Consider the following 26,219-nt stretch of genomic DNA (forward strand, 5'->3'; position numbering starts at 1 on the left):
CAGGGGGGCAGCAGGGACGGTGGGGAAGCCGGAGGCCACAGGGAGTTGTGAGCAGCCAGCACTGGCAGGTACCCAGCAGAGATTTGCTGCTGCAGCTCCTCAGAGACCACAAACTCCCACTCTTGCTACACCAGCCTGGTCCCCCCCAGCCACAGTGCTGGCATCTCACGCTGTGGTGGAAACCATCAGGCAGATCTGAGGGTGCTTATAGATAGGGATCAACATTTAGGTGGACAAAACCACCTGCTGAAGGCAGCAGCTACGAGTAAGTGCACAGGGTGCAGGCTCCGGGTCCCCAGCACAAAGCCGGGTTTTGGCAGCGGAAGGTCCCAGAGGGTGTAGAGGGGGACAGCAAAGCAACAGTAGCCAAAATAGAGCTGGGACACAAACAATACCGAGTTATCTTTTGTTATGCAGACAGTTAGAGGAACACACTCAGAACGGGACAGGCGGGACACGCCACAGACACTGGAAACTCCCTTCCAGCCAGAGTAAAAGGGCACAGTGGATGCCCCCCCCTCCCGGCTTGGCAGTGACCAGGCAGTGGGCAGAGCTGGCGCTGGGCACTGCGAGGCACTGACTCACCCTGCTGAGACACAGGAAGGAGGCGGGCGGCCAAGTCCGCTCCTCTGCCAAGGAGCAGCCCTGATGTGCAGGGCTGAACGTGGGAGAAAACACCCCAGAATGGGGTCTGCTGGGGATGAGGGTCTCACAAGGCCAGGAGTGAGCTGGGGAGGGAGCCCCTTACCCATCCGTGCAGTGTGCTGTCCTCTCCCGCGTGAACGCGTGAGTTGGGCGTTCAGAGAAGAAAATTAAAGAAAAGCAAAGGAAAAGCAAGCATGAACGGTAACTGAGCTCCCTGCCCAGACAGAGCCCCTGCCTCCCCCGCCTTCTCCCCACCAACCTCCTGCCACGCGTGGCACAGCCCCTGCCAGACCCGCAGCCCGACACTGCGGGTACCGAGCTCTGCCCGGGGCGGCTGTGGAGAGGTGACCCCACCGCAGCGACCCTCCCTGGGGGCCGAGGACCCTGCCTGGGGACTCTCCGTGCGTCCCGGCGAACGTGGAGACCCTCCGTGAGGAGCGGGTACCGCGCACGGGGGCCCCTGCTCTCCGCGGGGGCCAGGGGCCGCGCACGGGGCGTCTGTGATCCTAAATGGGGACCGGAGACCCCATCCCCGCCGCCGGACTCCCGGGGGCTCCGGCAGCGGCCGGGAGGAGCGGAGCGGGTGCCGCGGTGATGGGCGCGCCGGGCCCGCCCCGCGCAGCGCCGAGCCCGCCCCGCAGCGCCGCTGGGGCGGGGGGGCCCGGCCGAGCCCCGCGCCCAGCCCCGTCCCCGGCACGGCCCGGGCGCAGCAGCCGCATGTCGGGGCCCGGCGCGCAGAGCCGCAGCCGGCGGCTGCCCGGTAAGTGCCGGCCGCGGGGTGGGCTCGGCGGGGTGGGAGCGGGGCTCCGAATCGGGCGGGCAGGGCTCGGGTGCCACATCCCCTCCATCCCCCCCCCCGCAGCTCCCACCTGAGGCCCCGCAAAGCCGCTGTGACCCCCCTGCCGTCCCCGCAGCCTCCAGCCCGGCCGCCCCGAGCCGCCGCTGCACCAACCTGCTGCCCGGGTGGCTTTAACCGGGGGCTGCTGCCCGGGGAGCGCCGTGCTCGGGACGGGGATGCTCGGGGAACGGGGGGATTTGGGGGACACCTTCCTTGGGAAGGGGCCGAGATCGGGGACCTGTTGCAGAGTGGCATCGGCACCCCTCGGAGTGCCGGGGGCTCCCGGCAGGAGCGGGTCCCCCCGCACCCGCGGGGCTGAGGGTATGAGGATGCTGAGCAGAGCAAAGCCATCAGCGAGCGGCGGGGCGAGCGGCAGCCGGGGGACCGGGGCTTGCTGGGGGGCAGCCAGCCAGGGACGGTGCCCGGGTCATGCCCGCCGTGCCTCGGGCACCGCGCTGCTCGCCTGGCTGCCCCGTCCTCACGCTTCTCTCGCATGAAAGGAAGCAGCGCCCCGCAAATAGCAGGGTCTTATGACACAGCCTCTGCCGGGGAAGGAGCTCCGGGCGGCAGGGAGGGATATTTTTAGTGCAGAGACGCAGGGGATTTGGAGATCGCTCGGAGGAGCGCAGGCAATGAAACCGCGGCACACACAGGGGTTACGAGGTGCCATGTCCTCCCTCTCCAACTCTCCCCCCTTCCCACTTTTCCCGGCAAGCAGCTCTGCCAAAACCACTGCCTCCCTCGCACTCGCCTGGTGCATTTCCTCTCACCAGGGCTACGGTTATTTTTTGCTGTGCTGCAACACGAGGTCAGACGTGCCGATGGAGAACCGTGCAGGGAATTAACGCTCAGGCAGCCGGCGCATCCAGAATCCCGTTTCTGCACGGCCTGACCCCAAGAGTTTCTCTGGGGCATTCCCAGCTCTCCACACCAGCCGCTTCTCTCAAGGCTGAAGGAGCTGAAAGCCCTTGGGAACTACCCTTGTCCCATAGGGCTTGTGCTGGGGCAGGGTGACAGGGAAAGGCCATCTCTGTAGAGCCTCCCAGAGGATGCTGTGGCAGCTGAGGAGCTGCATCGTCCCCCAGCCATCTCCTCACAGCCCTGCACATAGGGATCAGGAGGGCAAGGCATATTCTGCCAAGTTGGGCAGCAGTGGGACATTCTGGGCTTCTCTGGAGAAGCAGAGTCAAAGGTTTGGGCTCCAGGAAAGCTCAGGGAGAAGAGCAAAAGCCAGCCTACTCCAGCTCTTTCATTTACCAGGGAACTGGCCCATGCTTGGAGCAACCCACTACTTAAACTCTGCTCACCTCCCCAGCACCCCGCTGTCCCTTTCACAGCCCAGATTATTTTTAAATCCTTTGAAATCTCTGTGAGGTATTGCAGAGCTGTGGCCTCAGGAAAAGGCCATCCCCATCCTCTCTTGGCCTTGTGCCTCCACTGACAAGCTTTCTCCCACCCCAAACACACCCCTCCTATCTACCAGCACAGAGGGGGGATCCCGTGGGCCAAGGAGGAATGAAAAGTGCATCCACTCCCAGTGGAAACACAGCCAGACAATTGAAATGTGCTCCACTCCTGGCCCGGATGCAGGGTCAGAAGCACCCTGAGCTGGTGCTCCCTGCACCCTCCAGCCCTGTCTGACCCTTGCCCCATGCTAACTGCACCTTGGAGTTGCTCCTCTCCCAGCCCACTCGGGCAAGGGTGTGGATGGGACAGCTTGCAGAGCTTTGCTTCTCAGCCAGCCCTCCCACACCTTCCCCCACCACAGCGTAGCCACGAGCCCACACTGCGTGAGGGGTGGCCCTGGCAGGGCAGAGGGGCCAGTGGGGCCATCGTCCTCGGAGCAGGTAGGAAGGAAATCCCTGCCTGCACTTCTTGGTGGGGATCCTGCCCTGCCCTGCCCACCCAAACTCTGCAGCAGTGTTTGGCCCCAGTTTCTCTCCAAGCTGCACTGGCTAACAAGCCGTGAGAGCCGGAAGGCTCTGGAGGCAGCGGGGCGCTCGGTGCCCGCGCTGGGCGGTTCAGCCAGCGGGGCAGAGCCTGGCTCTGAATGCTGATCAGCCTCCAGCCCCTCGGCCGAGCGGGCTGTGGTAATAACCATGACAATAGCAATAAAAGCCAGGCCACCAGCAGGTACCGACAGATCCCCCACGGTGCACAGGGGCCGCATTGTGTGTGCGAACGTGTCCCGCGGTGGGAACATGCCAGCCGGATGAGACAATCCCCACGGCTGGTGACCGGCCGTCACATGGGCAAGGGCCGCGGCAGGGAATGCCGTGCTCCTTTATTTCCCCGGCAAGGGTTGCTGAGAGGCAGCGACACTGGCAGGGCTGTTTGCTTCCCCGGGGCCTGGAAGAGCCCCGGGAGGGGGGAAGGCTCCGTCCCCGGCTCTCACCGCGGTCACGGGTCAGGCAGGGCCAAGCACAGCCCCAGCTGCTGCCTCCCGCTGCCGGCCTTCCTTACATAATGGGATCTCAGTGCTCGTGCCCAACTCCCCGGCGACAGCTCGAAAACAAGTTCATAAACAGGTCCTGCTAATTTCTCCCTCAAGAGAAACCCTGGCGCCCACAGGAATGCTGCCTCCAGCTGCCTGTCCTCCCTCTCCCCAAGCACCTTTACGAGTATCGGTCACGTGCTGGGGAGACACGGGCAGTGAGAACATTAACAGCACACACTTATGACACCTGGGACAGCACCTGAGAGCATTTGGGTTTATTTTGTCTTTGCACTGCAGGCGGATTTAGAGACTCTTCCTTACCTCACACTGGGGTCCGTTTGGTGAGGTGTCCCACGAAGAGCTGGTCTGTCATCCCGAATCCGGGAGCCAGCACAGCCTCTGCTCTGAGCCCAGCCTCCCTAGGGCTCTCCTCAGTGTGGTGAACTGCAGCAGTTTGCCATGGATTCAGCACAGTTAGGCCTGGGGACACAGCTCTGCCCGGGACAGTCAGCACAGGGCTGGCTCCAGCTGCTGAAGGGAGTCAGCTCTGTAATTGGTGCCTCAATCAGCCCCTCTTGTCCCCCGCTCTGCTCTGCAGATGGCACAGGGTGGCCAGAGGTGTTTGCTGTACCCCAGTGGCACTAGGCTGCTGCTGATGGTGAGGCAGTTTTCCCAGTGGGAAAGCTTCCCTGGCACCACGGCTCTTTCCCCGGGTCCTGCACAGCACACTGAGCCTCAGCACCACTGCTTTGGCCAGACATACCAAGGCAGAGATCCCTTCAGGCAGCCAGGAGTGCTGCCCCAGGTGGTGCAGGAAGACGCTGAGCAGCCAGAGGAGGACCAGAGCCTCTTCCAGAAAGCGGATGGTGACTGGCACTGAGTCATGGTGCATCCCCACGCTGTGCTGCCAGCACAACCCAGCCCGCAGGGGCAGCCACCTGCAGATGATGGGGTTTCACTGAAGGATGCCCCAGAAACAGAGTGCAGAGAAACCCTGGAAGGGCTCTCAGGAAGACGTGACATTGATCTCCAAGACATCTCACCAGGCTCACCACCTCTCTCCCATTTGGGTCCTGTGCTGCTCCATGCTGCTGAAAGCCAGCCCCTCTGCTGTGCTCACCCCTGCTCCTGTCAGACAGGGTGGGGATGCTGCTCCCCAGCCTGGGGGAGCAGAGGGTTTGGGCCGTGCTCAGGCAGAGCAGAGGATGTTTGTTTGGTTTCCTTGGTTACTGCACTGCCTGCTCCAGTAATCACATTTTCCTTGTGCCGGCTGGGCCAAGAGCAGCAGAGAGGAAATATGGAATGGCTGAGGTCAAACACCAGCCTGGGAACAGCTGGGGCCACCAGCCACAACCCTCTGTGCCACTTGGGTCCTTGCTGTTGCGAGTACTCAACCCAAAAGGGAGTTACCAGGCCCAGGGATGAGCAATGAGCTCCTTCAGCAACAGCCCCAGGGCTCCCACCAGTCCCTCCAGTGAGCCAGGGACACAGGCACCGGCGGTGAACTGCGTGAGGAATTGCAGGAATGAAAATGTTTGTGCAGGCAGAAGCCAAGCTGGCTGTGAGCAGGGATGTGAGCGGGAGCCTGTGAGCGTGGGTGCAGTGTATTTATAGCGGCGGTGGCGGCGGGGGTGTGTGCCTGTGTGCACAGGCAGGGGTGACAGGGTTGCGAGGCTTTTGTTCCTTATGCATCCCTCAGCCCAGAAACCCTGGAGCACTAACACCAGTTCTCGTCCCTTGGAGCTCCCCTGCTCGTTAGCATTCACAGACAGCCCTTGGTTTGGTAGCAAGGAAACTGAAACTCGAATGTGCGCAAAGCTGATCTCACACCAGCACCCTTTCCCCCCTGATAATTCCCTCCAGCAGTCGTGAGCGTATGAGCTCCCTATTCCTGGCTGCCTTGCACCTCAGGAGCAGGATCTGAGTGAGGCTCCAGCACAGCATGTGCTGGTGACACTGCCGTGCCGATGTGTAACATCTACCCACGGTGACTAAATCAGTGCGTGCCAGTAAAGCAGAGCAGAGGGGACTCACCAGCCCCCCAGCACAGCTGTACGGTGTGAGCTGGCACAGAAGGGCTCAGACAGCCCTGCCTGGCCTGACTCTCCTCCCCTTTCTCCCCAGTTGACATGGAGCAGGCCCAGCGGAGCCTGGATGCAGAGCAAATGCAGCAGCAGCAGCTCAAACTACGGGACCGGCAGAAGTTCTTTGAGGAGGTTTTCCAGCATGACGTGGATTTCTTCTTCCCGATGTCTCACCTGCAGATAGAGCATCGGAGACGTAAGTGCTGTGGGCACCAGCACGGGGCTGGGGGGTTTCAGGGAACGATGACACAGGGGTTAGAGATGGGTGGGACATCTCCAGTCTAAAGGCAGTGGGGACACACATGTCCTGCACCGAGACAGGACCACACAGGCTGTGTGTGGGTGTGCTGTGCTGTGCATTACTCACACCACTGAAGGCACTTGCACATGGGTACCCAAGCTGGCGCCCTGCAGAGTCACTGGCTTCGGGCAGGCTCCTCCAGACAGCAGTTTGGAGCAGGGACAAGGACTGCAGTGAGACAGTAGGGGCTTCAGGAAGGATGTTTTAAGGAAACATGATTTTCCTGGGGGTCCCTTACCAACAAGTAGAATTCAGTTCCCCGTGGCAAGGTTGGTCTCCCTCCTCAGGGTCCTGCCTACACAGTGCTGATGGTGCCCTTCACCTGGCACTAGCACCCACCTTTTCACTGGGCTCTGTCTCTTGCAGCTCCCTTAGGCAGCATTTCCTCCATGGAGGTGAATGTGGACATGCTGGAGCAGATGGACATGATGGACCTGTCAGACCAGGACACAGTGGATGTGTTTCTGGGCTGTGGGACAGAGAAGAGCAGCATTGTTGGATCCCTGCCAGGTATGTGCAGTTCTGGTCTTTTGTGGGCCAGGCTGAAAGCCCTTCCTGCCCCCAGTGCCCACACTGGCTGGTTCCTCAGCCCTGGCCACCCTGCAGGCAGATCCACACCCACCCAAAGGGAGACACTTGGTGCTGGGGTCTGTGAGGTTGGAGGGATCTCACCCCGGGCTGCTCCACGTCGGTATCCAGCTCTACAGCCCAGACATACAGACCCCTGTAAAAACCTTGTGCTGCAGAAACAGGAGAGTCCAGGCACCTCCCTCATCCATGGGTCAAATTCCCTTGTCCTGAAGCGCCTCTGGAGCAGCCAGTGTCTAGTCACGAGTCCCCAGGTCCCCACCGTGCTGCAGAGCTCACTGTGCTGAGCGGGAAAGTTGCAGGACCCCTCCACCTCCCAGCCAGACCCCAGGGAGGGCAGGGAGAGCCCAGGGTGGCTGCACCTTCCTCCCCGCACACAGGTCAGTGAGGTCAGGCCAAACATCTCCTGGCCTGCTGCAGCCTCACACAGCACGGCTCTGAGCTGTGCTTCATGCGAGACGGAAACGGCTCCGCTGCCAAAAACGGGGAAGGAATGTGCAGCAACTGCCCGAGCCAAGCCGGGGGTGTGAGGTGGGGAACGGCCACAGCGGCCGCACGGGGAGCAGCCAGGAATGCACGGCCTGCCGAGGAATAAAACACGCGTTTTGGAGGGGCTGTCCATGAAGCCCAGGGAGCAATAAACCTCCAGAAGGCTTTTTATCTCTCGCACTGCTCTCTCCTCCAGGGGCAGATGCCAGCCAGTGCCCAGAGGAGATCACCCTGCAAGTGCCCGACGCAGCCGAGAGCAAGTCTCGCATTTCCTCCACGTCCTCGGCCTCCACGGACCTGAACAGCCTGGACACCAGTGAGGAGGGGGCCGAGACCCCCGTGGTGCAGTCGGATGAGGAGGACCTGCAGGAGGACAGTTCCAAAGAGCAGGTGGCAAGAAGCTAGCAGGCAGCTCTGCCCGGCTCCCAGCCTCCTCCACACGGACTTGCCAGCCCAGAGGAAGGAAAGCTGCTGGTGCTCAGCAAACCCCTTCCTGGACTGCTGCCCTGCCAGAGGGGAGAGATGGTTTTCCCCTCCTCTCCCTCCATGGGTTCTCCTGGCAGCCAAAAGGAGAAGGAAAGGGGTATTGTAAGCTCCCAAAATTAACTCTTCAGGCTTTGCTGCTAACATTCCTTGCTTCACCCCCCCACAAAAAATGCTGAGCTTCCCACAGCCCTACCATTCCCAGAAAGCCATACCTTGGGACCCCAGTTCCCCCTGTTCTACTGACAAAGGTTCTTCCCAGACAAGCACTTAACAACAGAGAAATAACACTGCACACAGAGAAATAACACTGATCTAACCAAGCAGTGGGTGTGTGTGTCTTTGGGAGAGAACAGCGCCGGGTGAGGGTTTGGAGGGGATTGCAGGGGGGAGAGCAGTGCAAAGCCAGCGTGCCAAGGGTACCATGCAGGAGCAAACAAAACCTCCTGTTGCACAGCCCAGGGATGGTTCCCGAGCAGACAGCACAGACCTTGGCAGAGAAGGGCTGTAAGTGCAGCAGGTCACCCTGCTGAGCAACCCGGGCTGTGCCTCCAGGAGGGAGGGAGCCAGCACAGACAGAACCTGAGCAGGCTGAGGGGATGGTGACCTGGAACCACCCACCAGGAGCACACTGGGGATCTCCCACACAGGTGGGATGACTGGAGAACACCAGCACACGCAGCACCAGACGCTGCTGCTCCCCCAGTGCAGCAGCCCTGGCTGGAGGCTGCTCCAGAGGAGTGAAGGAACAGCATCAACATGAAGCCACTTTGCAGCTTGGTCCCTGCAGGCCAGGCCAAGAGGAGTTGGGCACAAAGCTGGCACTGCCACTATCAGTGCCTGCAGCCCAGGAAAGGGCTGTCCTTGCTCCGGCTGCGTCAGCACAGCCGTGGCCACCGGGAAAGGAGCCTGGGAGATGAGCAAGAGGAGCCAGGGAATGCTCCTCATCCTGGCTTCTTCCTGCAGTGTGTTCAGACACCCCTGCACTCCTGTCAGCCAACCCACCTGAGACCACCCCATGTCTACATTGCAGCACAAATATGCTGCATGTGCTGCCTTCAGCTGTTTATTAGATGGGAAATTGGTTGAGAAGAGAAACAAGGGCCAGGCTTCAGCACTTCTCAGGTCCTGGCACAGGGACTCCCAAAGTAGGTACAGGGTAATTAATAGCTCTGGCTGGATGTTTTTATCTTCAATTACCTACCAAAATGCATCTAAACCTTTATTACTTACCAGTATCTTGTTGCAAGGAGTTGCCCAGCTTGAAAAAAAGAAACAAAAGAAACCCAACAAGCAACATTGTGTAAAGAAATTTGACCTGTTTTGTTTTGTTTTTCTGGGCATGCTACCTTTTTGGTTTCATGTGATGCCCCTAATAAGCAAGAGGGAAAAAAAAAAGCTATAAAATAAGCAAGAGGGGAAAAAAAAGAGCTATAAAGGAACTCCTTATCCTTTACACTGGGTCAACTGGATTTGATTCCAAATTAATGTTGCACGAAGATCTAAGCAAGTAAGTGCGTAATTGAATTGGTGTAGCACCTGGCAAGTGACAACCCCACGTTGTCACAATTTTTATGCTTATTTCTTACTGGAGCAAACCATTAGTACTCTCAAAACATCTAGGGAATAACCAGCCAGAACGGGAGTCGGTGTGAGCTCCACGGGACTGTCACTGCCTTGCTGTGGCTGCCCTTTTCCTCCCCCTGGGGTGGCCCCGGGCTGGGAGGGGGGGCTCCCGGATGGCTCTGCACCCGCAGATAAACGCTGCCCTCCGGAAAGGAGCCGTCACGGAGCGGGGGAGAGCCGCCAGCAGCGGGAAGGGCTGGGACGAGCAAGGGAGCCGGGACAGACACAGCCCCCGCAGGGAGCCCCTAACTAAGGGGCTGCCCCTGCAGCACCCACGTCACAGGCGGGGGGGAGGGAGCCCCCGGGAGCCCCTCGCACCCCCCAGACCATCAGGGATGGACTCGATGATCCTTGTGGTCCCTCCAGCTCCGAATGTTCTGTGCAAACAGCGGCGCTCGCTGCCGGGCGGGGGGCGGGCGCGGGCACAGCCAGGCGGGCGCTTTCCCCCGCGGAGGCTCCAGCTCCGTGCGGCAGCTCCTCGGCGGGTCCCCAGTCGCGGCCCCAGGCAGGGGCAGCCGCCGCGGCCCGGAGGGAGGGAGAGAGGAAGGGAGGAAGGGAGGCTGGATGGATGGTCTCCAAAGCCCACGTCTCCACGGGCCCCCGGAAGCGGCGCCACTGGCAGGCGGAAGCGGAAGCGGCGCGGAGCGGGCGGGCCGCGGGATGGCGGCGGCGGCGGTGCTGCTGCTGCTGCTGGCCGCGTGTCCCGGCCCCGGGCGGGCGGGCACGGGGCGGGAGCGGCGGGACGAGCTGCGGGAGGAGCTGCTGCTGAGCCCGCTGCCCACTGGGGACGTGGCCGCCACCTTCCAATTCCGCACGCGTTGGGACGCGGACCTGCAGCGGGGCGCAGGTAGGGCGTGCCGCGCCGGGGCGGACCGGGCCGCTATTGGCTGATCCTGGGGGCGGACCGGGCAATTATTGGCTGGCGCTGGGGCGGACCGAGCCGCTATTGGCTGGGGCGCGGCGCAGGGGCGGGGCCACGGCGGTGTGATGGTTTGCGTTGGGTTATGACGTCAGGGGCGAGTGACGTCAGAGGCGAGCAGGGCAGGGCACAGTAGGGCTGCGGGAGGCCGAGAGTTGCGGTGACGTCACACCCCCAGGGGGCTCGGGATGGGGGTGCAAGCGGGTTGCATGTGATGGTGAAAGCAGGGGCAGTGTCAGGGGATGATGTCATGCTTGGCCAGGCTCTGGTGTGACGTCAGGGGCAGGGATGGGGGATGAGGCGGGCAGGGATTAACGCTGCCCACACAGTCTCTCACTACAGGCTGTTCCCGAAGGCGCTGGGGCGGCTGGTGGCAGCACTGGGCGTGCGGGAGCTCCACCTCGCCCTCACCCAGGGCTTCTGGCGCACACGGTTCTGGGGGCAGCCGCCCCTCCAGGCACCCGCCGGCGCCGAGCTCTGGGTCTGGTTCCAGCCCACGGTCACCGAGTAGGTACCCCGGCCGTGGATCTGTTCCCTCGGGTCCCTCCATGGCCAGCGATCCCAGGAGCTGTGGCTCATCTCTCAGGAGGCAGCTGCGTTGTGTGAATTGGTCTCCTGGGTGGAAAATGTGTGCTGGAATAAAGAGCCTGGAATGCCAGGGGTAGCTCTAAGAAAAAGCAGAACATATCCCACTCAGTGCACAGGGCAGGATGTGGTGCTGAGAGCACTAAAGTAATTCCTTTATGGGCTCTGTGTTGACAAACCCCTCACCGCACTAATGGGATGGGGTTATATCTTGACCTCTCATCCATGACTCACTTCCTTTCACTCCCATCCAGTATCTGTCTCCATGTCCCTTAGCACTCAGCCCCTGTTCAAGCTGCAGCAGCTCTGTGGGCACTCACAGAGCTCTCTCTTCCCTACAAGTGTCCTGTTTATTGAATGTTACTGACTTAATGCTTGTTGTTCCAAGGATTTGAGCTGCTCAGCAATCTCTGGTATCTGTTCTCACACAGTGTTGACAAAGCCTGGAAAGAACTGAGCAACATCCTCTCGGGAATATTCTGTGCTTCTCTCAACTTCATTGACTCAACCAACACAGTTATTCCAACAGCATCCTTCAAACCCCTGGGCTTAGCCAACGGTGAGCCCTGCTCTGCCCTCTCACTCTTGCCTCTCGCTTTAGTTCTTCCCTGTGCCACTGCCAGGATTCTGGTGCAGGTCCTGCAGTGACTCTGGGTCTGGGTACAACAGGGTCTGTTAACCTCCTCCTCAAAGTGTTTCCTCTCCCTGCAAACAGGCCTTGCATTTGAACAGAGGAAGCTCACAAGCAGTACATGGCAGGTGCTCCCAGGCCCTTGTCTGTCTCTCTGAAAAGTATTTTATGAAACAGTGAGAACGACAGGATTTAAGGCCCTCATGAAAAAAAATCTGCTAGGACACATCCTTACACATACATCCTTACTCTTTCCAAATCACTCTGAACAGAGTGGGAGGTATTCCCGATGGAGCTCATGGCATTTGGGGCACATTGAGAGGGTGGTGAGTGTGGGTGGAACAGCCTGTGGCAGTACCAGGCTCTTGACCCTCCAGCTCCCTCCCAGGGACAGACCACCATCTCCTGCGATACGCCGTGCTGCCCCGGGAAGTCGTCTGCACAGAGAACCTCACGCCTTGGAAGAAGCTGCTCCCCTGTGGCTCAAAGGTAACAGCAAGTCCTGCTGCCTCCTTGGGTCACTCCCAATGAAACATGAAGTCTCAGCCAGGCCTTTCTGCCATGGGAGCAGAGGGCAGGGCAGGGGCTGAGTCTCTGCTCTGCTCCCTGCAGGCCGGGCTCGCTGTGCTGCTGAAGGCCGAGCGCTTGTTCCACAGCAGCTACCACTCCCAGGCAGTGCACATCCGCCCCGTCTGCAGGGTAAGCTCCAGGCTCAGCTCCCTCCCTGAACATCCCAACAGAGAATCCACAGCCTCCTTGTCACGCTGTAAGGTGACACACTGGTTTGCCCAGCTCTGCTGCCGTGGGTTCACTGTGTCTAACACAGCTGTCATCCTGCTGCTCTGGGCTCACCTGCATCCCAGTGGTGATCCTGGTGGAGTTCCAGCTCTGTCCTGGTGTTCTGACCCTCCAGAAGGTGTGATCAGAGCCACTTGTCTCTTTGTTTTCCAGGATGCCTCCTGCGTGGCTGTGTCCTGGGAGCTCAGACAGACCCTCACTGTGGTCTTTGATGTCTTTTCCAGCGGTCAAGGAAAGAAGGGTAAGCCTGGGGCTTGTGCACTGTGGTGGTCGAGTGCCCCCAGCCTGCAGCACTTCACTGCCTGCCACTGACTTTGCTTCCCACAGACTGGTCCCTCTTCAAGATGTTCTCTCGCACACTGACTGATGCCTGTCCTCTGGCGTCGCAGAGCAAAGTCTACGTTGACATCTCCCCCAAGAACAAGGTAAGCTCACGGACCAGAGAGCACCCACTGCTCCCTCGTGTGGCTCTGAAACATCCTCACCTGCACCCCCTGCACGACCCAGCCCCTGGGAGCCCTGCAGGGCTACAATAGGAGGCAGTTTCCTTGCTCTGCCCAGGGCGGTGGGGATGAGCTGGAGGGGCTTTGCCCAGCACTGCCAGTTACTTCAAGGGCCACTTTTCCTTTCATGGCCCATTTGCTTTCTCAGGAAAAGGAGCTACTGGAAGTGACACCCCCTCCAACATCCGTACACGAAGCTGTTGTCCAGGGAGACAAGAAAACCTACGCTGTCTATGACCTGCTGAGCCCCTCGCTCTTCAACACATCTCGCAGCCTCAACGTGCAGCTGAAGTGGAAGCGGCCCCAAGACAGCTGTGAGTGAGCAGAACTTCACTCCATGTGCACTGCTGGCCAGGGCTCCAGGCCTAAAACTCCCCTGGCCCGGCCCCCCATTGCTGTCCCTCTGTGCCCCGCAGCGGAGATGCCCATCCCCGTGCTCCACGCCCAGCGGTACGTGGGTGGGTACGGGCTGCAGACCGGCGAGATCTGCACTCTCATCTACAACACCCACCCCTACCGGGCCTTCCCCGTGATCCTGCTGGAGACTGTGCCCTGGTACCTGCGGCTCTACGTGCACACCCTCACTATCATCACCAAGGGCAAGGAAAACAAGCCAAGTAAGTGAATCCTCCTGGGAGCACGTGCCACCCGATTTCCATGGCGTGAGCGGCTCATTCCAGAGAGGGTTTAGCCCCTCCCTTGGGCCCCAGTGATCACTGAGAATCTGGATTGTGAAATAAAACATCTTAGGATGTTTTCCTACCCTTGAGTTCAGTGCTCACAGCAGATGAGACTAAGTCTGTTTTATAAGAGGCACGTGGATGGTGTTTCATAATCCAACAAGGGTGTAAACCAAAGTGAATTAATTTTTGTAGTACAGGAGGCTCAATTTAAAACTGATGAGTGGGTTTTATTTTGCATTTGTAACTTTCCTTATGAACACCTGACTTTTATGGGTCATCAGCTCCAAAGACCAGCTAGATTTAGCTCTAACACATGCTTTTTGCTATGGTTACATCTTCGCTTGCCCAGAAAAACTCTCTCAGGACAGTGGAATCAGGAGCCCCCACCCCATGGGACATGCCCTGGCCATGTGAGATTGCACAAGGTCCCCCTGGTGCCATTGACAGCATCTCTTTGGGGTTAGGTTACATCCATTACCAGCCAGCCCAGGACCGGAGACGGCCTCACCTCTTGGAAATGCTGATCCAGCTGCCAGCCAGCTCCGTCACCAAGATCACAATCCAGTTTGAGAGGGCCTTGTTGAAGTGGACAGAGTACCCACCTGACCCCAATCATGGCTTTTATGTTGGGTAACGACATTCCTCAGCTCCTCAGCCCCTCCTGGGCCTTGCACAGGACTTGCTGCCCAGGTCTCTGGGGATGTCTTTGCTGGCAAGACTGACACTGGCATGTTTTTGTCTCCTCAGTTCATCTGTGCTCAGTGCCCTGGTGCCCAGTGTGATTGCGATGAAGGACGTGGATGTGGAGCAGAGCCCTCTCTTCACCTCGCTGTGCGTGTGCCTGTGCTGGGGAGCAGGGCTGTACTGCAGCCTGGGGGCTGTGGCCACTGTCATCCCATCTGGTGAGCACAAAGCAGTGGCCCTGTGTGGGCTGACGTTCCCCTTCCTGTTTCCACTCCCCAGGTTTCCTTCCTCTGATGGCTCCAGCTATTTTGTGCGCCTGTACACGGAGCCGCTGTTGGTGAACCTGCCAACACCAGACTTCAGCATGCCCTACAACGTCATCTGCCTCACCTGCACCGTGGTGGCCGTGTGCTACGGCTCCTTCTACAACCTGCTGACCAGAACGTTCCACGTGGAGGAGCCGAGCCGGGGCGGGCTGGCCAAGCGGCTGGCCAACGTCATCCGAAAGCTCAGGGGGGTGCCCCTGCTCTGAGAGGAACCAGGGCAGCCAGCACTGGCTGTGGGGCTCTGTGGGGAGACCCAGGGAGCAGAGCACTGATACCACCTGTCTTGGCTGGAAGCACCTTGCTCCGTTTTGCTGCCTGGATCTCTTTGGGATCCAACAAGCTGAGAGATCGCTTCCGTTCCGAAGATGGAAAATGGCTCTAAGCCCGTTGACTACTGAGCTGCACTGCTATGGGATTGGGAAAGGTACAAGACTTCTGTTTGGGAGAGGTGTAACATGCTGGGAATGATGCTGGAAGTAAACTTGAGTGTTTTGTACATTTGTGCTGCTCCTGGTTGGTTTTACTTTCTCAGCCCCACAGGCAGAGTTGACCCTGTAGGGCTGTGAGCTGCCAGCTCTCTACCACACTGCCTGGGTGAGCTGGGAGGAGATGCAGGCATGACCAGGGGAAGGGCTGTGATCTGCTGCAAAGAGAAGGATTCATCTGCTCTGACACCTCGCCTTCCACAACTGCTGTGTTTCACAGCTCCCTCCTGTCACGCTTGACCACATTTGAGCCAATTTGTAAAGTAATTGCTGGCCACAGTGTATGTCTGTCCCCTCAGCTACGGCAAGAATTTATTTTCTTTCTCAGGAACTTCTATTTGCAACATTTTGAAACTACTCCGCCTACTCACCCCTTTGCTGCAGCACAAGATCCTCCTCGGTATAATTTCTGCATGTCTGCCCAGGGGCTCCCTTGCACCCACGGTGTCCCCAAAGCTTTGGGGAGCCTTGGCTCAGCAGACCCCAAGTGCTGAGCTGTAGCCAGCCCTGGGCTGGGAATGCAGGAATACCAGCACCACTGCTCTACACTTATTTTCACAAAATACAAATTACCACCTTCTGATTCACACAAAGCAGTGGGAGGAGGCTGGTGGTGCTGCTTGGCTTTTGACAGTCTTGTTTTCAGGGATCAGAACAGAAACTGCTCACAAGCAGCTAAACAAAGCACAGGGAAACCACTAGAAGAAATATTCCCTAGAACCAAAGCAGAACACAGCCAGAAGTCCTTTAAAAACTTCCATTTCGAACACAAAACCCATAAAAACCCCACTGCCTCATGTCCTGCACTGAACAATCTGTTCCCACTGGCCTGGGATTACCTTTCCCTTCCCTGCCAGAGATGCCCTTTTCTCTGCAGCTCCTTACAGATCCACTCCACTGGATGGCTCCATGCAGCCTGCAGAGCTGCTGAAATACATGACTTTTGGATGATCCCTCTCTGTTCTGTTTGCTCAAAAGGATGCCACGGGGCCAGGAGCACACGCTGCTTCCAGCCACAGCTCTGCCAGCCAGGCTTCAAGTGCAAAATGGAATTTCTTTATAAAAGCTGGAACTACAACCGAACAAAACCTCAGTGAGCACACAGCTCCCACAGCAGGGCAGGGGGATGCAGCCAGGAGGGTCCACATGGCAGTTTGCAAAAGGATTTGGAGACCTCAAGTTGTTTCAGATTGGGTCCAGTATAAATCCTGCAGACTGCAACCAGCAGCACATGGCGATGCAGCTCAGAGCAGCCCAGCTCCTGGGCTGTAGCCTGCTTGCTGCAGGTGTTAGGTGGGATCCAGAAAGGGCCCCGAGTGCCAGGGCCATGGACTGCCATGGGAATCATCAGCTGGCATCTACCATCAGAGCTGGCATCAGCCAAAGGCTTTAGGGCCACTCCCATGCAGTGCCATAAGCAGGGAATTTAAACACCCCATAAAGAGGTCAGCCCAGAATAATGGCAGAGCAGGGGGAAACTGGATCCACACCCGCTGGGCCATGGGGGAGCAGGTCTTATCACACCCATCAATGCTCGGGCCAGCCAAGCGCAAAACCCTGCGGGAAATGGTGGCTCTGCAAACACGGCTGGGTGGGTTTAAATGGCTGTGAAAATGCCAATCTTAAAATCTTAGTCTTTGGTTTTTGTTTGGGTTTTTTTTTTTTTTCCCTGGACTATTTTGCTCCTTTCCCTGCATGGCCCCTTGGGCTCCTCAGTACAGGAGAGACATGGAGCTCTCATTGGGCAGTCCAAGGCAGGGCTGTGAGGATGATGAGGGGACTGGGGCATCTCTCTTGTGAGGAAAAGCTGAGGGAGCTGGGGGTGGAGATGACTGAGAGGGGACCTTATCTGTGAGCAGCTGCAAGGAAGGTGTCCAGAGGATGGAGCCAGGCACTTCCTGGACCCACAAGGATCACCCAGTCCAGCCCCTGGCCCTGCACAGACACCCCAACAATCCCACCCTGTCCCTCAGTGTTGTCCAAAGCTCTGGCAGCCTCGGGGCCGTGACCACTGCCCTGGGGAGCCTGCTCAGTGCCCCACTACCCTCTGGGGGAAGAACCTTTTTCTAATATCGAACTTAAACCTGCCCTGACACAACTCCAGACCATTCCCTGGGGTCCTGTGGCCGGTCACCAGAGAACAGATCGGTGCCGGCCCTCCTGAGGGTGTTGACGAGCGCAACGAGGTCTCCCCTCATTCTCCTCTCTCCCAGACCGAACAGACCAAGCGGCCTCAGGCGCCCCTCGCACGGCTCACTATAACCCCCATACACACAATAAACCTTTCAGAAAAGAAGAAAACCCCAAAACACCCGCAAATCTCCGCTCCGGCAGCACCGCCCGCCTGACCCCGCGCAGGCGCAGTGGCGCGCGCCCCGCGCAGGCGCACCCGGCCCGGCCCCGCCGCGCGGGGCTCCCGGACCCGCCCGAGGCTCCGCCGGCCCCGCTCCGTGCGCTCCCTCCGCCGAGCAGCTCCGCGCCCGGGGCCGGCACGGGCCGCAGCGGGCCCGGGCACAGGCGGGCGGCCGGCCGGGGCCTGCGGGGCCTGCCGGCGCGGGCGGCGGTGTCCCCGGCTCCCGGGCGGCCTCTCCCTCCCCGCTCGGGGCGGCCCCGGGATGGCGGCGTGAGGCGGCGGCTCCGCGCCGTGAGTACGGGCCGGGGGGCGCGGGGCGGCGGGCGGGACCCCGCCGGGCTGTGCCGGAGCGGCGGTGACCGCGGGAACGGCGGGGGCCGGGGGAGAACGGGGGAAGGTTTCCCAGCTGCGGGGTGCGGAGAAGGCTCCAGCCGACCGCGAGGTTGTTGCCAGCACGGACAGAACGGCGTTGCCTGCGCCCTCCCCGCTGTCCCTCTCTCGGGCGGTTACGGCTCGGAGCTCTCGTTAGCGCCGGGCCCGTTCCTCCCCGGGGTAACACAGCGCTCGGACAGCGGAGGCAGCAGCTGGGCTTGGGTGGTCCTGGTGGGTCCCTCCTAACGCGGGATGTTCTGTGATGTTCTTTGAGCACAGCACTGCAGACCCTACACGTGCTCGGAGCCAGTTGCAGGGCGGGTTTACAGCCTGTTCTGTCATGCGAACATTGCTCATGACATCCCAAACGTGCAAGTGCAAGAGAAGAGGGAAAACAAGCTCTTAAATGCAGTCCAGCAGCACACTGAACTCTTCCGTATTTCCGTACTGAAACATTACAATGGATCTTGCAAATACTGTTATAGTTGAATAGCTTTTGTCTTTCCAACCTATATGTGATAACTTCTCATAACCCCTTGCCCAAACTGCATTTTTACCTCTCTACCAGAGACACAAAAAGCTGGCCTTTATCGGGCGAAATTCAGGCCTCTGAAGCCTATTGAAGGCACAAAACTTAGAGAAGGGATCCAAATGAAAACTTTTGTTTGTTTGTTTTTTAAGGAATGGGCCTGGAATTCCTGATCTCTGGATGTTAAACAAAGGCAAAAAGCAGGAATGAGGACCATGAGAATTAATAAATTAGTACAAATGAAACTAGCAGTACATCAGATGACAACTATGAATGTTGACATCCCACCACAGAGCTGGCTGACTTAAGCTTCTGCTTTGGTGATTCCTGGTGAATTCCAGGCTCAGTCCAAGTTCTCCAGAAAACAATTAGTTTTAGTTTGGATCACTTCTCTACATTTTGTGGAGAGAAGCACACATCATACTGCTGCCTTCCTGCTCACAGATGGAGGTTTATTCACCCTGGTGCTGTGAAGGCACTGCAGTCCAGATGGAGTGGGCACTGCCTCTGGACACATCCTGATCCACCCCCCCCCAAGTAACAAACTTTGGAGGGCAGCTATGGAAGTGATGAAAAGAGTGGCTCAGCAGAGACCCTCACTTTTCACAACGTGAGTTGCTTTGGCTTGTCTCTACCTTGAGAAGTCAAAGCACTCTGTAAGCCCGAGGCTTGGTTAGTCAAGGATTTGTTGCTCTTTTGGAAACTGCTTGCAATTATATTGCACCACTTAGTCTGCATCAAGTGTTCAAGGCATGAACTTATCCAAGACTGGGGTAAGGCCTTTGCCAGAAATTTTAGACTCACTCTTTCCAGCTGAGTCATACCAGCAGATAAAGCTTTAAATAAAAATTGAAAAAATAGCGGCAAGGCTAAAAAAAGCCCTGAAGAAGTTAATCCCTGATATTGCAAATAGGTCTGAGAGTTCGAACAGTCGTGGTTCTTGGGTTTACGACAGAGGGTTGGCATCTGGGACGCTGCTCTCCTGTTACTGTTCTTAGCTGAACTCCTCAAACTTGTCACTTGATAGCTCTTCACCTCTCTTATGGCCCCGGTGCTCTGGGAGTTGTGTATTTTTTAGCAGCTGCTTTGGGTGCTCTGTGGTACTGGAGTTGGTTTTGAACACGTGCTGGCAGTGAGAAGCACTGCCCACACACATCAGTTAAGGGCTGTGACAGGGGTTTGGATCAAAACAGTTTTAAGAGATCTGTACTACAGGTGAGCCTCATAGGTAAGAAACAGTGCAAGTACCTGAGGCTTGTGCTTAAGTTTACGTGCACTGTATAACCTGGCAGATTTTTATCTAACCAGCGTATCTTTTCATTCCCCAGGAGAAACTTCAGCTTTTGGGAAAGGGGGAGAATGGCACCAGTATGTCCCAATAATAAGGTTACTCAGTGTTTTATTGCAAACCTTTCAGCTGCCAGTCTGGATGACTGTAGCATCTGCTGGGGAGGTTCCATCCAGACAGTACTGGCTTAAAGGCTGCCTTAGTAAGGTCTGAACAAGCTTCCCTTTGAAGTGCTTAGGGAAAGCCAGCTGATTATTCTCCCCTGTCAGGGTAAATGGACTGTTAAGGAATTAAAACATTCTTGAGAAAGGTACAGACTTGGTATTGGCATACTGATGTGTCAAACCTGTGGTGTAGGAACACCTCTTGACATCCTAATGGGTGAATTAGCTTGTACAATGTGGAGGAACAGCTCACTCGCTCCTCAGATGGATTTATTCCAGAATGTGACTGATCAATTTGAAGGCAGTACAGGCTTGAACTGTGCTACTCACTCTAGACTTGCCAGAATTGAAGGTTTGTTTCTGGCTGGGAAAGGTGTGCCACTGCCCTTTCACTGGAATTCCAAAATCCTCCCAGCAAATATGCGCCAGTAGGACCAGCTGGTTTTGAATAGTCTTGGGAAGGAAGATGACAGAGGGAAGGGCTGGGAACGCGATGGAAGCCAGTTAATAAGCGTGTGGAAAAGTATTGGTGTCTGATTAGTAGTGGGGGGCACAGGGAACCTCCCCAGGCTGCTCCTCTGCCTGCAGGAACTGGCAGGGAAGAGGCTCCGGCAGCACGTGCGGATCAGGCGGAGCCGATGGCTGTGGGAGGAGCAGCGGGAGCATCGCCGGCTCTGCTGCCCAGGGGGCTGAAGGGAGTTCAAGTGGCTCCAAGAGCTGCAGAGGGGCGAGAGGAGGCAAAGGTGGTGTGGTGGAAAGGAGCCCTCGGGTAAACACGAGTGGGCACCAAGTCAGATGATTTGAGGAGGAGAGGAGAGCAGGACACGGGGCAGGCTGAGGAGAGGTGAGTCAGGCAGGGGAGAACAAGAGCAACTGGTTGAGGAAAAGCAGGATGCAGTTGTGAAACCAGTGCTGTTGGGTGACAGGTGATTATTTGCTCTGAGACGTGGTTATCTTTGGCTTAGATCGTGAGCAGGGGACAAAGACAATAAGGTAGGAATCTTTCATTTGCAGGTTTCACCTTGCTTGAGAATCCAGGCAAAACTGAACACTGTTGTGGCTTCCAGAAGGATTTGCCTGTCCTGGGCACCAAGGAGAGAGTTCCCTGCTCAGTAAAGAGTTGATAACCAGAGACACTGTTTCTCTTTGATCAATAGTGTGGAAAGAAAACTCAGTCTCATTGCCAGCTGTACAAAGAAATCTCTAGTGAAGAGCACGTATCTTACTAGTGGAAAGTCCCTTGACGAAGACAGAGCTACAGAAGTCTCCAACAGTAGGTAATTTATCTAGGATCAGCTGTGGGATACAGCAAAGAGTCCTCAGCCTTAACTGGTGGATAGCAAAGGGGCGTGTGAAAATACAAGCAAACTGACTACAAAGAGCAACTGTTCAGATATCTGCATTTGTCAAAAATCCATGAGGTTTCCAGGTTGAAGGGCATTGGCACTGAAACTTCATAGTAAAAATAACCCCTATTAAATGGTTCTTTATTCTGCTGAGTGGCTGCATTTATTGCTACAAGCAACTAGATCTTGCAGGAAACACTAATATTTAAAAATGGGTAACTGAGATGGCTTTGTGTTTGTCAGAAGTGCTTAGGTAAAGCTTAGATGCTTAAAATCAACTTGGTGTTTAGAATGTTATTGTGAAGAGCATTGTAGGAGCAAGGACACCAGACCATGAAATGAATTAGAATTATTTTCACACTGTGGTCAGTTGTACAGTTTGGGGGCTAAAGGCTCAATAGTGACACATGACCCTTTCTAAGCTGAGAGATTTATGCCATTAGTTCTAAAAGATTCTAGAGCTTTGTGCTACTCTGACAAAAACACTGTCTTAGGGTTTTTTTACCCATTTCTTTGCTCTGGAGACAGAAAGCCTAAAGCAACTGCCTGTAGGCACTGGAAACTAGAGCTTCAAGAAGAGGTGACACAGACTGCCTTGGAAGTCAAGCTGAGGCAACTTAAGGGTGGATCTAGCAAAAACATGACATGATGTTTATGCAGTGGTTTTTAGTGCTCAACATTTGGAGCACTTGGGAGGAAAAGATTGCAGGAAACTTCAAGGAGGGAACATTTCAGGAGGATTAAGGTGGCTGCAGATCAATGATTTGGTACAACTTTGTTGCATTCAGTGCAATCTGAACTAAAAAGTCAAGTGGTGGGGTTTAATTACCTTCCCATTCAAATATTTGTTGTTAAATCTTTTCTGTCCATTCTTCCCCTTGGAAAAAAAAAAGTTCTCCAATCCTTCTGCAGTGTGTTTACTCCAGAAACATGGGAGCAATTCACAAAGTCCAGCAGACAGCATGTTTTGGTATGAAATAAGTAATTGCTATTTCTAGCTTATAGATGGAGAAAAAGGCTTGGGACTAGACTTGCCCTTAAAGATGCAAGTGAATGACCTGCATAAAACAGGACTAAAATGGGCAGCTTTATTCCTGTGATTTGCTTTATCCATATTGCAATGTAAAAGAACTCTTTGGTTGCTGAGCTGCAGTTTGGTTTTACTAACTGAATTTTAGCTGCCCTTTTTTTGCTGGAGAACACTCTCCTGCAGGAGCAGCAGCACAACATACCTCCCCCAAATAATCTGTTTGTGCTGGTGGGGGTGTTGGCCTGTATTCTCTTGCTGCCATTAAAATAAAATAGTTCCTGCTGCTCAGCACACGGCGATGGCAAAGTCCTTCCTGCTGCTGACAGCAGAGCCCAGTCTGACCTCAGTGTTCTTCTAGAAGAGAACCATGTGTGGTTTTCTCTTGGCTTTTCTGTGCAATCCCTCATTCTCCCTCCCTTTGCCAGGAAATCCCTTCTCCTGCCAACAGGAGCCAGTGGAATGTGCTGTTTGTTTACCTTCTCACTCCTTCATCCTACTAACCTTCCCACCCCCAAGCTGTAATCCTGACAGGCTGGGCTCAGCCCTTCATCCTTCTGACAGAGCAGTGCCCCAGTGAGTATTTGCAGATAAAAGGATTGCTGCCAGGAGCTGTCCTGACCAGACTCCCCTTAGTGGGGGTGAGACCATGTCATCCTGCAAGGCTGTCCTCTTGCCTGACTTTCTCTGCCCTGGCTGGCAGCTGCTTCCTTCAATGTTGCTGCCTGTCATAAAGTGCTATAGGATAGCAGGGAAGAACATGCTTCCCAGGCTCTTCCCTTTTCCACCATTCCCCTGCAGGGTTTTTCCCCTTTTTGGGGCAATAAGGTAGGAGTACCCTCTTCTCACGGGTTTACTGCACAAACTGAAGGATAACTTCCAGTTAGTCCCTCCCAACCATACTGATACCTTCTAGCCTGCCCTGCTATTGCTATCCCAGACTGCTGAGCTCCACTCTACTGCCCCCTTCCAACAGTTCAGGACCTGTAAACATACATGTAAAGCATTTTTTGTTTTTAAAGCCATCTGAAATTCTTGAAGATGTTTGCACTGCTTCGAAAGGAAAAACAAAACCACATGCTTGGTGTAGCTGAGGTGATTGTTAGAGGTAGGAGCAGGTTTTCTGGACTTGTAGTGTGCTGCCATCCCTGCTTAGGAAAGCCCTTAAAGCTCACTTTTTCCACAGGGTTTTATAATAATCCAAGTGAGGAAATCCTGTGTTTACAGCACTTATGGAAATTGCCATTTTGAGCCTATCCCCTCTTTGATCTATTCACATACTTTGTCTTATCTGACTTCAGCTGTTTGGCAAGGATTATAAATCCTTAAGCAGGGACTGTCCCCCCCTTTGTTTTGCAGCCTGGACACTGCCAGGGCTTTCCTGGGTGGCTACATGTGTAGCTGGACTGCTGTGCTGTCCTGCTGGAAGACTATTGTCTGTGCCTGGGAGGAAGCAGTCTGTGTGCTAAACAATTCCTAGACACTTCCTACCCCAATGCTTCTTTAACACTTCTCTGTGGCACCCAGTCCTTTACCCCTCAATTGCCTTTCTTTTTACTGTCACTCAGGTCTTTGGATGGCCTTGGGTAAATATGTGCATAGGAAGGCTGTGGCAGCTTGTTTGCCTTTTCATTTCCCCTTCTCCCTTTCTGTTCCTGCACTGTGCTAAAAGGGTCTCACGATTGTTAGCCTGGGTAAAAGCCTGAAAAACAGAGCACACAGGAGACGCTTCTACACCAGCAATAGCTAATCCTGTCCCCAGCTGAGTGGTTCAGAAAGCAGGAAACTTTCCACCAGCTCCAGGACACACCAGAATTTAGTGCTGGGAGGTCAAACATCAGCATATGGTGCTTGGGAGTAAATGAAGCTGTATGAGAATGTCAGTTGATTTTTTTTTTGCTGTGTTTCTCTGACAGTCTGACATTTTGCCCTCCCTACAGACAGCCTGCCCGCCGGAGGAGTTGCTGGAGACTGTTCTGGAGCACATCCGACTGCTGCTGCCACGAGACCCCAGCCAGCCACAATGTACTGCCTGCAGTGGTTGCTCCCTGTCCTGCTCATACCCAAGCCCCTCAACCCGGCCTTGTGGTTCAGTCACTCAATGTTCATGGGATTCTACCTGCTCAGTTTTCTCCTGGAACGGAAACCTTGCACGATTTGTGCCTTGGTCTTCCTGGCAGCTCTATTCCTCATCTGCTACAGTTGCTGGGGGAACTGCTTCTTGTATCACTGCACAGGATCCCAGTTGCCGGAATCAGCTCACGATCCCAGCATAGTGGGCACCTAGAAAACCATAACCTTCCAGTCTGCTGAGGGCTCTTGTTTGGCTTTTAAATAGGGGGTGGGGCTGGGGAGGAGGGGGGTGTTAGATATGGGACTGGAATAAGGACAGCCTGTTTCCTGTAACTGTGCGTGGACTAGAGTGGCAAGTTCCTCCCACTCTGCCCGTGAAATTCGACTCGTTTACTGTGTGAACTCTGGCAGCACCACCTGCTTTTTTAGAAGCAGAAGTGTTTTTTTTTTCCTTCCCGTATCACCGGGAACAGACACCAGCCCTCCCAGCCGAGAACTGCTGAAGGCCCGAGCCACTGGCCCCTGGTGGCAGTGGTGGAGTTGTGTCACTGGTCTGCATTAGGCCACACTGGTCTAACTCAGGGCTCTCGGCCCTCTGATCCTGCTCGAGTAGCTACAAGATTCTCTCAGTCTCTCTGTGGGGAGCCACCTTTCCACTTTGCTGATCAAGGGCAAATGCTACAGCTCACAGATGCACTTGGCCAAAAGCTGCTGGGGCCAGAGGCAGTTGAGTCACCTCCTCCTGCTCAGCCTGCCAAAGAGATGTGTGCACTGCCCAAGTGCTTTCTGAACTCCATATGCTCCGAGATGATCCCAGCCTGAAAGCCTCAGTTATGCTGCTGCTTTTATAAAGCCTCACAGGCAGCAGAGACTCTCTCTTCCCCTCCTCCTAGATGTCCAGGGTTTACCAAGGTATTGACTGTTGGTTTAAAGAACCGGTGTGCTGCAAGACACAGGGTTTTAGAAGCCACTGTGAACTTCACCCTACAAAACCTGTGCTAGCCCAGAAGTCCAGGCGTGGGCAGGGCAGGAGAGGGTCCTGAGGTGGAGGCATGGCTTGAAGCAGTAAGTGCTTCAACCATTTTCAGTGTTAGCATTTTTGGGCTAGAGGTGACAGAAGGTGCTGGTGCTACTGACTGGAGAAGTGCTGTGGCTGGAAAAACACGTGATATCTCCAGCTTCTCTGGCAGAAGGATGTCAAGCAGCTGAGGTGGTGGTGGGTCAAGCCTAAAGCCTGGGGCAGAGGTTGGTTTGTGAAAAGCCTTAGAAGTTGACACAAAACACTTGTCTCTAAACTTTAAAGGTGTTCCTCCCCTTTGCCCTCTGTTTGTCTTTCCTTCAGTCTCCTGCTGGAGAACAGCAGAAGTGGCTGTTGCTGTCCTGAGGCAGTTCAAGCTATGAGGTTGTGAAACTTCCAGAGTATTGTTTGTTCATTGCACAGCTGTTCAAAATGTTTAATAAAGCTTTATAAACTTTGGTCTATGGCCTCCTGCCCAGCATGATGTGTTGGCTGCTCATTGTGGATGCCTTAGCCCAGCAATCATGTGTTTCTGCATTGTTCTGTTCCCAGCACAGTAACCCCGGAGCTCAGTCTCCAGCAAGAGGCAGAGCCTGTTTGCCCTGTAGCTCCCAGTACTGATTCTTCTCCTTGACTGGTTAACCTGACCATGGGCAGAGTGGGAACCAGACTGGCAATTCCTAAACAGGCTCATCTCACAGCCAGAAGCACCTCCTGTGTATCTCTGCACTTACGTGACAGATTCCCCCTTCTCACTGCTTATGAAATAACCCCCCAGAGCTGTGCCCTGGAAGCCACTAATCCCTGGTGCCGACAGTAAAAGTGTCTGCTGGGAGCTCATGCCGTGTAAGCCCCTCCCACGACACCACATAACCCAACTGTCCCTCTGCTCGGGGCAGAGACCTGCCTGCAGCCCAGCTGAGCTCTGGTGCTGTGAGCCCTTC

At 55.9% G+C, this 26,219-nt stretch overlaps 3 protein-coding genes across 4 annotated transcripts; all 3 read left to right on the forward strand.

The window, feature by feature from the left end:
* Positions 1-1,230: 1,230 nt before the first annotated feature.
* Positions 1,231-8,188, forward strand: DBNDD2 (dysbindin domain containing 2). Of its 2 annotated transcripts, none has more exons than XM_032704601.1 (4): positions 1,231-1,405; positions 6,045-6,200; positions 6,672-6,815; positions 7,579-8,188. In XM_032704601.1, exons 1-4 carry the CDS (start codon positions 1,240-1,242, stop codon positions 7,785-7,787), a joined length of 675 nt encoding a protein of 224 aa, XP_032560492.1. In that variant the 5' UTR covers positions 1,231-1,239; the 3' UTR covers positions 7,788-8,188. The 2 variants fall into 2 exon arrangements, with proteins under 2 accessions (XP_032560492.1, XP_032560491.1); XM_032704600.1 differs by lacking the exon at positions 1,231-1,405 and adding an exon at positions 3,120-3,330.
* A 1,950-nt stretch (positions 8,189-10,138) lies between these two features.
* PIGT (phosphatidylinositol glycan anchor biosynthesis class T) lies at positions 10,139-15,118 on the forward strand. The gene is made up of 12 exons (XM_032704599.1): positions 10,139-10,338; positions 10,740-10,917; positions 11,427-11,554; positions 12,015-12,115; positions 12,239-12,325; positions 12,578-12,665; positions 12,752-12,849; positions 13,076-13,241; positions 13,344-13,544; positions 14,075-14,240; positions 14,358-14,441; positions 14,574-15,118. The coding sequence occupies exons 1-12, from the start codon at positions 10,152-10,154 to the stop codon at positions 14,824-14,826; spliced, it is 1,737 nt and encodes a 578-aa protein (XP_032560490.1). The 5' UTR covers positions 10,139-10,151; the 3' UTR covers positions 14,827-15,118.
* Positions 15,119-17,635: 2,517 nt separating this feature from the next.
* Positions 17,636-25,756, forward strand: BLCAP (BLCAP apoptosis inducing factor). The gene is made up of 2 exons (XM_032704606.1): positions 17,636-17,749; positions 24,125-25,756. Exon 2 carries the CDS (start codon positions 24,208-24,210, stop codon positions 24,469-24,471), a length of 264 nt encoding a protein of 87 aa, XP_032560497.1. The 5' UTR covers positions 17,636-17,749; positions 24,125-24,207; the 3' UTR covers positions 24,472-25,756.
* The last annotated feature ends 463 nt before the right edge of the window (positions 25,757-26,219 follow it).

Source organism: Chiroxiphia lanceolata, chromosome 17, assembly GCF_009829145.1.
Source record: "Chiroxiphia lanceolata isolate bChiLan1 chromosome 17, bChiLan1.pri, whole genome shotgun sequence".
Taxonomy (NCBI): domain Eukaryota; kingdom Metazoa; phylum Chordata; class Aves; order Passeriformes; family Pipridae; genus Chiroxiphia; species Chiroxiphia lanceolata.

Coding starts and splice junctions, on each gene's coding strand:
- DBNDD2 (XM_032704600.1), top strand. CDS start 3,135: ATGCTAACTGCACCTTGGAGTTGCTCCTCTCCCAGCCCACTCGGGCAA. Junction 6,201..6,671: donor GCAGATAGAGCATCGGAGAC/GTAAGTGCTGTG, acceptor TGTCTCTTGCAG/CTCCCTTAGGCAGCATTTCC. Junction 6,816..7,578: donor CATTGTTGGATCCCTGCCAG/GTATGTGCAGTT, acceptor TCTCTCCTCCAG/GGGCAGATGCCAGCCAGTGC.
- PIGT (XM_032704599.1), top strand. CDS start 10,152: ATGGCGGCGGCGGCGGTGCTGCTGCTGCTGCTGGCCGCGTGTCCCGGC. Junction 11,555..12,014: donor ACCCCTGGGCTTAGCCAACG/GTGAGCCCTGCT, acceptor GCTCCCTCCCAG/GGACAGACCACCATCTCCTG. Junction 12,666..12,751: donor CAGCGGTCAAGGAAAGAAGG/GTAAGCCTGGGG, acceptor TGCTTCCCACAG/ACTGGTCCCTCTTCAAGATG.
- BLCAP (XM_032704606.1), top strand. CDS start 24,208: ATGTACTGCCTGCAGTGGTTGCTCCCTGTCCTGCTCATACCCAAGCCC.